General features: G+C 42.7%; 1 protein-coding gene across 1 annotated transcript in view; it reads right to left on the bottom strand.

Annotated features, from left to right (window-relative positions):
• Positions 1 to 9,402: 9,402 nt before the first annotated feature.
• Positions 9,403 to 13,075, bottom strand: part of mmp17a (matrix metallopeptidase 17a) — a gene marked incomplete at its 3' end in the record, with an annotated part of 59,477 nt that continues 55,804 nt past the window's right edge. Inside the window, exon 10 of the mRNA XM_079178859.1 lies at positions 9,403 to 9,728. Within this exon, the coding sequence (XP_079034985.1) occupies positions 9,403 to 9,728 (326 nt within the window). The remainder of the gene's footprint in view (positions 9,729 to 13,075) is intronic.

Raw genomic sequence — 13,075 nt, forward strand, 5'->3', positions numbered from 1 at the left:
AGCATCGATGGTCCCGACAAAAGCAGACGGCGTCTAGCCTCTGCAACAAGAGCGCATGCGCAGAGCAACTACAGCTGTAGGTTTGACGTCACGACCAGGGTCCTCGGTCATAAAAGTGAAAGCGTTTTGTCATCTGCTTTGGCTTCGCTGATGCACTACTTTACACTTGAAAACCAGGGACTGTCTCTTAATATTAAACGTGTCGAAAAGTATGTCACGAGACAGTACGTCATATATACGTGCACGTGGGTTTGTGTATTTCACTTCAGGCTAAAACGAGAAGATATAAACAGAATTGAAAATTAATATTATCACCGAACAACTGTGGGACAAGACACGCCGTGATGATCACAAGCTAACAAGCAATCATACACAGAGTTTAAATGGAAAACTATAATGAGAGCATGCATACTCTCATGTACAATAATAATCATTTGCAGAGAGGACAGACAGAAAAAAAACAAGCAGCTGAAAGCACCCATACCCTTTTTATTGCTGTTTTTTTAATTGCTATTGCTGAGGGTGTTGCTGTTGATTGCAAGGAAGGTGATTACAGTGGAGAAATGCCAAGCCACCAACTGTTAAACAGTGGAGGGTCAGGTTAAAACGTGTTTCTGTGATGGAAAGCACAACAGCTCAACTCCAATTAAGAGCTGATGTTTTCACACCGGTGATCCTACAGCTAATGAGACTGATTAAGGAAACAAATACTCCGTGATCTCGGAGGAGTTTGACTGGTGGGGTCTTCGTGTAATTGGAGCTATTTATACTGTCTGTGACTGTGTATACAGTACCTGCATAGTGATGCTGCAGTGACAAACTAATTGAGATTTTCTCCTAACCCTCTCTTCTTGAATCTCCAGAGTTTTCCAGCAGGCATATGAAGAAGTTTCTAATTAGATAGGTGATTGCTTGCTGGTTGGAGCTCGGTTAATTGGGTGTCTTTATCTGTGATGCCTCTATGAACAGAATCCAAATAAGATGATAACACTATGATATAGTCTGCCCAGCATTATGCAAGCTTCGTAATGACCATTTAATTAAGTATCAATTAATCTGAGCAGGCAACTTTCCAAGGGCTCTTTAAAGGCTGGAGGACAGCTGCTGTGGGAGAGCCCCGAGTTGCTGAGCCCACTGCTCCTAAATGCAGCCATAACTATAAATGAAATGAGTCTCTCAGGGCGGCTAAATCCAATGTAAGGTATTTTTGTTTCAATTCGGTTGAATGAGTGGATGCACATCTGACTAATACAGCCGGCTTAATTATCATATTTTGTCCTTGAGAGGAAAGTATTTCCACAGTTCAAGTGCAGATGATGAATGTGCTCATATTTCTGCATTACGACCAAAGCAAAAAAGACTGATATGAATTCCTGTCACAAAAATTCCAGCATGAGTTTCTTAGAGGTCAACTGATGCCCTTTACACACATGAATACGAGACAGTTAATCTGCCCAGGAGGTAATAAATAAGCATTTAAAACACGTTCTGTATATTTAAGTACCAGAGGAGGGCGGTAGAGGCCTGCAAAAGACTGCATATTGATCATGTTGACCACCCTATTTTTTACTATAAGCACCGATTGGAAAATGTCATGGAAACAAGGCATTAGGTCATTGTATTATTTTTACCATTTATCTTATCTTAGTCTTTGGATAATCAGACATGGACTAATTTGTGACAATATTCACTTGAGCAACATCATGAGATCAGTGACAGCATCGTGAAATACAGTGGACCTGGAGAAATAGTCTGCAGTCGTCAAAGAACAGCTTTTGAGAAGTTGAGTTCCAGTGGAAACGTTGCTAGCACATTTTCAAATATATATTATTTAAAGGTGCAAGGCTTTTTAGGAATAAAATTTTTTTGGATGTTTTGACACAGAGTGAGGACCAGTGAGATCACCTTGAAACATCCGACTCTCACCGGCAATCTGATATCAAAGAGCCGTTGTATCCTAGCTGATATCAAGTGAGATGACAGCCAGTCATTGTGTAATACTAGTGCAGCATTCTCCAACAATACTGGTGCATGCTATCATGAATTACTTATAGTGGTTTTCCCGAGCCAAGAATCCGACTGTGCTGAGCAGGTCAACATACACTTACAGTTGAAGCTGTGATGTGTTCACTATATTTTACTCTTCTGCTCTTCAGTGTTTCGCTTTTGTCAGAAAGTTTTCGTTAAACAGGGCGAGTGCATTTTGCTGAAAACAGCCCACCAGCCATTCCAGATGTACACTCTGCAGGGGCTTGCTCTGTTTTTTAATTTTTTTTATAAATATTTTAGCTCAGCTCTGTGGTTCACTCAGAATGATTGATTGGTTCTTCCTGTCCCACATTAAGCCGCTGCTGTAGAAAGTTGATGCAAAGGCCTTCAACAGGTATTCACTGTAGTTAGACAATGGGGCTCCGCAGCCAGCAGTGTCTCAATGTACTTGCACACTGTATACAAACGTGAGATGTCTGTACAATTAAAAAATGTAAATGGATTATCAACCTTGCCTTCCATCTCTGTTTCCAAATAAAGAATTACATTTGCACACACTAACACCCATGTATCCACACTTACTACTCTCATACACACACACACACACACACACACATGCACACACAAAATAATCCCATCCATGCAAGGGCATAATGCCCTGTTTTATCAGGGTGCTTTGTTTTATGCATTTTAGCCATGTTTAACCATACTAATGATCACTCAAGGGCAAGTATGCATATAGAAAGCACACAAGCTTACGCATACAAATTCGTAATGTTATTATGTTTGCTTCCCTTACAAAAGCCCAACCAACTATCTCTGACTATGTATTTCATATAACTATTCATCTTAGATGCATCATATTTTGCAGTGTATGAATACATTCCGTATCTGGAATACAAACAAAAACAAGGGTGCATTGTTTGTGTGAGTGTGTGTGTGTGTGTGCGTGCACACATGTATGCTTTGTGGGGACATTATCCCACAGAGACATTACGGGGACTTATCTCAAAATATGCCAGAACATGGTCCCCAACCATATTTTAGAATAGGATATGGTTTGGGTAAGTGTTTCAGTGAGGCAAGGGTACAGTACAGTAAGGATACATCTTTCAGTCAATTACAGTCAACACAATTCCTCACCATCAAGAGAAACAATACATGAATGAATCTAAATGTGTGTGATTGAATTTGTGTTTTCTGCATAGCCCTATTTTGTTGGTTCTCCTCATTGTAAACCACTGTGAGTCACATGCCTTGTGTATTTTGAAATCACATTTACTACTAAGAACTTTTATCTCTATGACCGAAGGCTAGGGGGCAGCTGCCTCCTCCATGGCCCCTCCTTTCCACTTAGCTAATATCAAGTGCTGTGGCACGGTGCCCTGCTCATCTGTTCAGCCTAACATCAAGCCTTCTACCACGTAGTGAAGAAGTTGCACAGCTGAATGGTGGCCAACCTTTTTTCATGTAGATGGATAGCTACATGTCATGCCATGAAGGTCAGTGCTTTTTCAAACCCATCTCCGCACTGAAATGAACTTTTAAGACTTGATCAGCATAATAGTTTTGTCTGCATACTGCAATGCTATGCTCGAGCGTGTGATCCCCGCCAATAGGTCATGCCAGATAATTAAACTGAGAAGCAGAGGGAAATTCAATACACTCTATTACATCTGAGGGTGCCTCGGACTCAGGGGAGACTTTGATATTCATAGACTGGATATAAAGCCTTTGTAAGGCATCAAGTAGCTCCAACTGAAAACACAAGTCATTGAACGTGTCAGTGTTGACAAACAGTGGTGCCGCATCACAGACCAGCATCATGTTAATGTGCGGTAGCTGAGTGAAGTCACACTATGATAAATGCTTTAATAACTGCTGATCATTCTCGTCAACCCTTAATCGTACGGTATTTTCAATGACTATGAAGCTAATGGGTGACTCAGTCTTTTCATTCATTTATCTTAATTCCTAAGCAGGATTCTGCAACTTGAGGACGAAAGGGACACTTTCATTATGGAGTCAGAGATGAGGTCATGTTCAGCAGTATTTAGGAGTTGTGTTACATACAGGCGGAAACCTCTGGTTCTGAAAAGTGAAACCGATGCTGAAGTGCGTTAAACTTGCGTTCTTTCTAACGGCCAGCAGGGGGAGACTCCTCTGGCTGCAAAAAGTAGTCTGATTGTATGGAAGTCTATAAGAAAATGACCCTACTTCTCACTTGATTTATCACCTCAGTAAACATCTTAGACTGGAGTTAATTCGTTCAATCAATAGTTCAAGTCTTTTTCAATACAGCATGATGTTCATTTCACAAATGAATGGTCCCATTTAGAGTAAAATAGACCATAAAGCAGGGTATGCTTTAGGGCGGGGCTATCTTGTGATTGACAGGCTGCTACCCCAGCTTTGTCCAGTCTGCGAGTTGTACATGTTTTGGTCTTAGAACTGACCGAAATGCAAGTCATGCAAGAAACGCAAGTCATTAAAACAGTAGTCCACAAATCAATGGGTTACATCACGGTTACTCTGCCCACTTATGGTAAAATATTCTCAATAACACCGTAAGAGATTCATTGTGCGTGACCATTTAAAGGGTTTCACAAAGTGCTGGAAAAATAATACTCCACAAATTTAGCATTGCACTCCTGTAACATTACCAGGCCCTCAATGGACCGTTTAAAAAAAGGATTACAATTGATGCAGCCGAACCAAAAACAAATCTTTTTTATTTCCAAACATTCTTCTTGTCAAAATCTGCCACCTACATTACCTTGGTTGGAGATTTAGGTGTGTAATGCTAGTAGCAGCTAATGAAGCCTCAAGTCTGTGTAGCAAATAGTAATCTTTAAGCTTACTAAGTGACATCACTTGAGGCATTTTTTCTGATTATGAGCAGACAATTATTATAATCTCAAACTGTGGCAACTATCCACATGCTTGCACATCTCCAAAGTGTTGACATGCAAAGCAGCACACCTTTGTTGTTTGTTTTGAATGCTGTAATGAGTCACGTTCAACTTGTTACCTGTTGGATAATATATGAGAACAGTAGGCTTTAGAAAGTCGAGCGTTGGTGTTTTATCTCAACTGGATTAAAGGCCTCGGATGGAATTCACAGTCATCACCTGATAAAATGTCAGTTTATTTTACCAGGGAAAGGCCAGACTGACAGGCTGGCAAACCCAGGAGAGTCTCATCTCTCATCAACTGCCCAATATTTCTCTTTTTTCAAATTCTGTTCACTGACATTAGGTGTAAGCCAATGTCAGCCATTTTTATGAAAAACAAAAATGGAAGAAACTCTTTCTCAACTGTATATTTTGCCAGTCTAGCTTATATACATACTTACTTTTTTATTTGTGCTTTGAGCATGACATTGTCGCTTTCTACATTGCTTGTACCACGTGTCTCAGCACCAGCCCGTCCATATAGCGTCCATCAAGGTGAACCTTCCCGCGTCCAACGCTGTCACTTTGTCACACCAGACATCAAGAGTGGAGACGACGCTTCGGCTCAAGCTTTGACCAGTGGGAGTAGAAACCATCGGGGGCACCCTTCCTTCCTGCCGAATCCACCGGCTTGTGTGGGCAAGTATTTTTCAATATGACCTTTTGAAGGAATGTGACCAGAGAGAGCTGCCAGAGCCCAGTTTGACAAGTCTGCCGAATGATTCTCTCGCCATGCGAGCTCGAACCAGCTCTGTGGACCCATACCTCAACCTCACTGCCTCACATCCATCAACTCGGAGCCGGGCTCTTGACAACATCACATCTCCACAGTGCAGAGACTATGTGAACGGTTGTACTTTGGTGCATGTTTGAGTTATTTTTAAGTTACGTTGGTGATGTTTTCTATACTTAAGTTACGTTGTTTTTGTTTTACTTAGGTTACGTACTTATTTTAGCGTTAACCATGTGTTGGAGCGACCGTAGCGGAGCGTCATAGTTTGAAGCGCTGGGCTACCCAGTGCGTTAGAAAGTGACTCATCGGGGTCAGATCAAGCGCCAGGATGTGACGAGTTGGGATGAGAACATGTTGAGATAATCTGTTTGTCTTTAGTTTGTCTGTTTATTGATATTTGTTCTGTAATTTATTCTAAAAACCAAGCCTCAGCTGTATCAGTGGATTCATTGAGTGTTCCACTATAAGATATTAATTGCATAACATGATTATGCCTCATTTCTCATATTTCTTATTAAATAAAAATAAAAATATCCTAAAATCCTAAAATATTGTGTGTGTGCATTTGTGATGTGTTCAGTCGGGACTTTGCTGTAGGTCCTAAAACCTGGAACGGTCACAGCTCAGGGCATCCGGAGTCAGAGAAATCTAAATTTTAATGATGCAAACCTGCCTGGCTGGAAATATTTCCCACAGTAGTTTAGAGAGCAGAGCAAATCAAGACCGAGTCCGGCTGGGATACATTAATTAATTTGAATGAACGTGGAACTGCTGATAAAAATAAAATGATTATCGAAAAGGCAATAACTTTAAATGTAACAGTTCTATTAAACAATACGATTTGATATTATACACTTCACTCTTCCCTGATGAAATACCTCTTCACAAATACTCCCATACCGTTTTTAATTCTAACATATAGGGGGTTAGCAGCTCAAGTAGGATCAGTTGAACCAGCTGCTGAAAAGCGACCCGTCACGCAGAGTTCGCCTCCAGGGAGCAGGTGCTCTCGCGGTGGCCGCCGAGCCACACCAGTTAATTAACACCACTCGAGTGTGTCAAGAGGAGGGAAGAAAAATTGCGGCTCTTAGTGGTGTCACAGCCCGGCCTGCAAGGCATGACAAAAGGCAGATGCAGGGGGAATAACAATGGATTCATTTTTAAACCGACATAATAAATTACGAGAATTTGAACAAGTGTATTGAAAGGAGTAGAACCTATTTCACAACCAGACATAATGGTGAATAGAAAATGCAATTGTGAACAGAATAATAAAACAATCAAGCCGGAGGGTCCTTACGGCAGACATAATGCTCGATGCTTTTTAAACTTAATTCGAATTCAAAACGGATTGAAAGTTTAGCCGTGTGTATGCTGGTAGAGGTCATCGGTTGCCTCTTGGTGAAGTTAATTGCTTTCATTTTACAAGTCGGTGACTGACGTGGGGTTCTCGTGGTACGCAATGTTCCGAAGCACTTATCTTGGTTTACCCCCTAAAGCTCGCTTTGATTGTCTAACTAAGCGGCATCTGAACCGCTAAATATCTTTTAGATCAGGTGACATTGCTTCTCTGATGCACTTCCCTGAAAGAGCGTGGGCATAAACACACTCTATAATCCTCTGCCAGCAAATCTGTTCATAAAGCCACTCATAGTGAGTGTGCAGTGTGATTGACGTGATGAGGTTCGCATTGAAAACATGCAGAACATCAGAGAGATGGAGAGCAGCTCCCAGTTGGTGTCTGCAAGCCGCCATGTTTCCTTCATCCGTCTTCAAGGCCGGGCTCCTTTTCAATGATGCTAAAAAAAAAAAGAAAATTAGCGACGGCGCTCAAAATAACCCGTCTCCACACAAACTGCTGTGACCACTGTCGGGTCAGTAAAATTCATTCGGATACTTTTTATTTTTCTACAAAAATATTTTACATTAGAAAACACACCTTGAAATATATACAGTCCACTTTGATTTTTGAAGTAACCGTGGGACATCTCAACTCAAATATATCTGTGTCTTTATTTAAATTGTAGGTAAATATATCAGCAAGAATAAATCCGGTTGCTGTCTCATGAGGTCTTATAACAACGTCACCAGAAGGAGCTTGGATTGATAAGAGGGCATCTTCCAGCTGTGAGAGGAAAAAAAAAAGGCTCTGTGAACTGTAATCTGATCAAAGCAATATGGAATCACAATCTGTCCATATTTATACCAAAAAGTAGCACAAAACCAATACGGCCTCTGCTAAATGTTTCTGTACCACGGTGTAGAATGAACTCTTGGTTGATACATGAGCTGCAGCTCCTCAAGGAGCGTGGGAGTACAGGTAAGAGACACAAGCTGGGATAATGGCGTTAAGCGACACCGAGACACATTTAAGACTTTCAGACTTACAGCAGGACGTCCTACTTCTGTCCTACTTCCCACAGCACAGGGTGCCCTTTTCTCTTCATGTAGCTGTGGATGGTGTTCACCGGTCTACCTGTTCACAGCCCTGGATGCAATTCATCTACCTGTCGACATCCCAGCAGGCCATTTATTTGTCTTCCTGTCAGCATCCCATGGGGCCGTTCATCTGTTGACACAACTATCAATCTCCACTACCTTTCAGCTGTCTGCCTAGATGCATGCTGGGGTTTCACTCATCCTGTCTACAGTATCTACTGTATATCCCAGATGGCATTCTGTACTCTGGTCTGAGTACTGCAGACAGCTCTTCCTGTCAGAGTTTAAATACTTCCTCGGGGGGATTGATGGGCACAATCCCCAGCCACTGTCAAAACTTTAACTGTAACCAACTTAAATATAAACATTTATGTTGGTTCCATTGCTGGAGAATGCTGGAAGGCAGTAAGCAGCCTGGCAGGAAGTTCCTGCTTTCCAGGCACTATTTAAAGAAATAGTTTGACATCGTTGGGAAACACCCGTTTGTGCTTTCATGGCGAGACTTATATGAGAAGATCAATATCATTCTCATATCTGTAAGGTAAATATAAGGCTACAGCCTGGACCTGGTTAGCTTAGCATAAAAAAACTGGAAACGGGGAAACTGCTAGTCCGTCTATGTCCGAAGGTTAGAAAAGTCTGGTTTTTACCGGTTTCCCCCTTTCCAGTCTCAATGCTAAGCTAAGTTGTAGCCTAATATTTCTCTCGGCAAGAAAGAAAACGCGCCCAACTATTCCTTTAAGGTAAAAACACGCCTTTAAATGAATTCACCTGTCACCATTCAACTGTCTTAACATCCCAGGATGCCATTTGTTATCGTTGTAAACTTGTTCTACATGAAAAAAGTAATTCTTATGGCTGCTGTCGGAATACTGCTGCATTTCGCGTGAACATATTTCTGCACAGCCGCACTCAAGTACAGCTTACTCCCAACAATGACACAGTTCAGCCATTCAAGAAGAAACCGAGCGATAGAACTTATGGTTCCGTTTAACTTAATTTGTGAAGCACGGCACTAGCATTGTGGACGCCCACTAGATACAATCCTAGTATGATAATATGACAACTGCATGTACTACCGCATACAGCAAGGCGCTTTTAAAATGACCATTGAATGGGCATGTGAAAATAAATAACAGCAAAAATAATAGCAACTAAAACATACCAATTGATATTTATACGAACAAAAATGTTCCCGTTTGTATTTAGTCCGAGTGTCCGCTGGCCCTCCGTCAATGCGTCTCTGTCTTTGCACCCGGCTTGAGGAGTCTGTCCCGTGCTTTGGCATCATAGCGGTGCTGAGCGGAGGGCCAGCGAGAGCGTCCAGAGGGGTGGCAGCAGCCACAGGGGGGAGGGGGAGGGGCGCGCTCCTAAAGGCGAGGCGCTGTCAGAGGTGCAGGAGCACACCTCGTATCCGTTCTCCGCGTGGTCCGGCTGACGGTGCACGTTGACTCTCGTCTCCGTGCTTTTGGGCTCCGCGTCCGGAGAGTCCGACTGCATCTCGGTGCACAGCAGCCAGTCTTTAGCGATGAGGCGGGGGTATCCGGCCTCCGCCTCCATGTCGCTGCTCGGCACTCGCCAGTACTCCTTCCCCTTGAAGAAATAGGACGAGCCTTCAAAGAGAGAGAGAGAGAGAGAGAGACAGAGAGAGGGAGAGAGAGAGAGAGCGAGAGAGAGAGAGAGAGAGAGAGAGAGAGAGAGAGAGAGAGAGAGATGGTTGGTATTAGTGTATGTTTTGCACTACTAGAACAACACATAGGTCAGAATAAAATGCTAACTTATCACTCATGAGAGCAACAAGGATGCACTCATCCTCCAGCGTTATTCACATCCTTTCAGTGTATTTCTTATCCATCTCTTAAACCTGGGATTTTCTTTACTGGCCTGTCTCTTTTCACTCACTGATCACCATGAGTTGTCACCACGTCTGCTTCGCATCTCTCTCCTCCTCCCTCTATCGCACTGTTCTCTCTTCATCCCCGGCTTGTGTGGAAGCAGCCTAAAGGCAGATAAATGCTTTGATGTGGCTCCAGGTTCCTGGCCCTAAAGGCGTGCGTATATGTTCATTTGCTCGTATACATACTGCTCCCACACACATCAAAGAGCTTGGAGCAGGACCTCTACAGCTGGCGAAAGCCCAGAGACAACACAGACCTCTAAAACACCTGACAGGGGAAAAGAGCTTCCACATATTCAGCTGGGAGTTCCTGCGTGGCAAAGTGGTGATGGTTGCTTGTCACCATTGAGAGTAGCCTGAAATAAGCACAGAGTACCTGCTTCTAATTAGCTGTTTTTTTGTACCGGTTTTGAACATCCACAAGTGCTTTATCAAAGCCTAATCTGCAGGTGGAGGCATTCCTTATAGGGGATTTGCCTGGTAGAGGCCGCCGGAACAATGGCAGTTAAAGTAAACATTGTTAATCCAAAAGGGAAGGCAATATGTCCTCAGCATCTGACCTATTGTAATTGCTTAGGAACAGCAGGGAACCTTCCTCCAGCACCCGGGGACCAACTCCAGACCCAAAGCCCTCGTCTAGTCAAAGGAAATGCCAGGACCAAGCTGATATAATAGTTTTAAAGTGTCCAGAATGATCAAAACTTATGATATTAGCTCTGTTTCCAGTAACACAATATAATTAAAACTTTAGCTGTTAAACTTAGATGTATTTTAGAACATACATATTTTCAACCCTTTCAGTCTCAGGCCCAAAACTGGATTTCCTCATTATTACCATTTATGTGATGCGATTATGCGATTACAACCAAGCATGAGAGCTCATATTGCTCTTAAGGTCTAAATATAATACGTTGATTGACGCCATCATCAAATTGGTTCATGTGCCAGTCTCGCTTACAGTGGACCCAATGCCGGCATTCTAAAAGGGAAATAATAGGGTTAAAGTGGCTTTATACAGAATATATGCAATTTATCCTAATATGACGAAATGTGGTCATGTTCAAAGCAATGCAAAAGTATGTCTTTGATGTGGATATGGCCTTAAGTTCCATTACCGTTAATATAATTTCAATAAAGAGTATAAAGCTTCTTATACTTTCCGCACGGACATGAGCTGACGGGGGAAACGTTTTGGATATTTCGTACCGCAAACAGACATTTTCAAAGCTCGAAGTTCTTAATTTTAACAGCAGCCTTATTGATTAACTTCATATTTTGTGAGTCATTGAGTCTTACATTATTATCCTCCACGTCCACCCTATGCTGCACAGTGATTAAATCTAGTTAGGAAACAGGCTCTCAGTTTCTACCTATTTAGCCGCGGAGGTTAAATCTCAGTGAGTTTCACTAATTAGCGTTTCAAGTTCCGAGTGTGAGAGACGCGTCAAGGAAAATAGGCTGTGAATGTTACGTACACTATCAAAATACAATTAAAAAGAAAAAGGGTCACTTCACACAAGATAGTTGTACGTTTTCATTCTCTTTTTTTCATTATTATCGCCACTCATTTTTTAGTTCTAATGGCTCATGTCATTCTAATGCCACACATGATTACACAGGGCCTGCTGCGAGCTCACTAAACACGCAAACACAGAGTTTTTCTTTTACTCTCACGTGTAGCGCTCGGGCTTTTATAGAAGCCGCTATAGACATTTCAGAGCAGGTAAAAGAGCAGAATAGTTTACAGGCACAGATGCACAGAGTCTATAAAGATTATTGACATGGCAGATTCAGGCGTGACATGCTCCAATAATGATCACATTACCCCACCGCCTGCTATAAAGCTACCCAGAGAACGGAGAGGAGTGTGTGTGTGTGTGTGTGTGTGGGGGGGGGGGGGGGGGGGGGGGGGGGTGTGTGTGTGTGTGTGTGGGGGGGGGGGGGGGGGGGGGGGGGGGGGATTAGGAGAAGGTTTTAAGAGGCAGGTGAGGGAGAGCGATAGGAAGGGAGGAACACACACACACACACACACACACACACACACACACACACACACACACACACACACACACACACACACAGGTAAATTATATACATGCTGGTCCTCTACACAAAGATCATTTTATTCAAAATGTAAATTTACTAAAACAACACTTTTAAAAACTGAATCAGGAACAGTAATTCATACGTATCGCTTCAATGAGTTCACATATTGCCTCACAAAACACCAGATCATATTTGTATTCTTTACGCTGCTGTTCGAGCACTCAAAGTGAACAATTGAGCGTCGACTTTTCCAAGACGCAGTTACTTTGCTGGGTCAGTGGCCGACCATATGTCGTAAAAGCCACTGAGCCAATTTGCGGCGGTTAGCGGAGAATAATACTTGTGTCGTCCATCTGCCGCTGCCACTTCTTCCCTGATGCGTTTCAGAACATTTCACAATCATTTTCTGGAAGTGGTTTAATTATACATGAACAGAAGGCACGCGCCCATGCTGCCACAGTGAAACATTTGTCGCCCGCGATCACTCAGCGACGTCAAACGAGTAGGATGCTCTCAGGAAGACGGCGGCCTTTGCTGCGGGTCCCTGAGAACCCACAATCGGCTCCAATGCTCACACGTTTTGAGTTTAACAAGCAGTTCTGGCTGAGTGTGGAGATAAGCAGAGGCGACTTTGGGAGCCTGATAAAACACCTGTTATTCCCAGGGTAGCTAGGAAGGAGTGGACGCGCCATTGTGGAGAAATGCCAAAGCCGAGGGCCGCATAATGAGGAGAAAAGCGGCGATTTGAAACTCGGTCACATGTTCGTGTGCACTTAAAACAAAGGACTACATGGTTGTATGATTTGCATGATTAAAGTGGTGCCCGTGGATGCACATTTACAGTGTTATCTGGACCTAATATTGACTGTGGGAGTGTTTTATGACTCATAAAATGTATTTACACATCCTCAAACTAGAATTGTCCCTAAAAAAATGGCCAAACAAAACATTAAAAGTTGTGAAACCAAAACAATGTGCTGAAAGATGCTAAAATGCTCCGTAGAACTGATGGGGAAC

Source organism: Pholis gunnellus, assembly GCF_910591455.1.
Source record: "Pholis gunnellus genome assembly, chromosome: 18".
Taxonomy (NCBI): domain Eukaryota; kingdom Metazoa; phylum Chordata; class Actinopteri; order Perciformes; family Pholidae; genus Pholis; species Pholis gunnellus.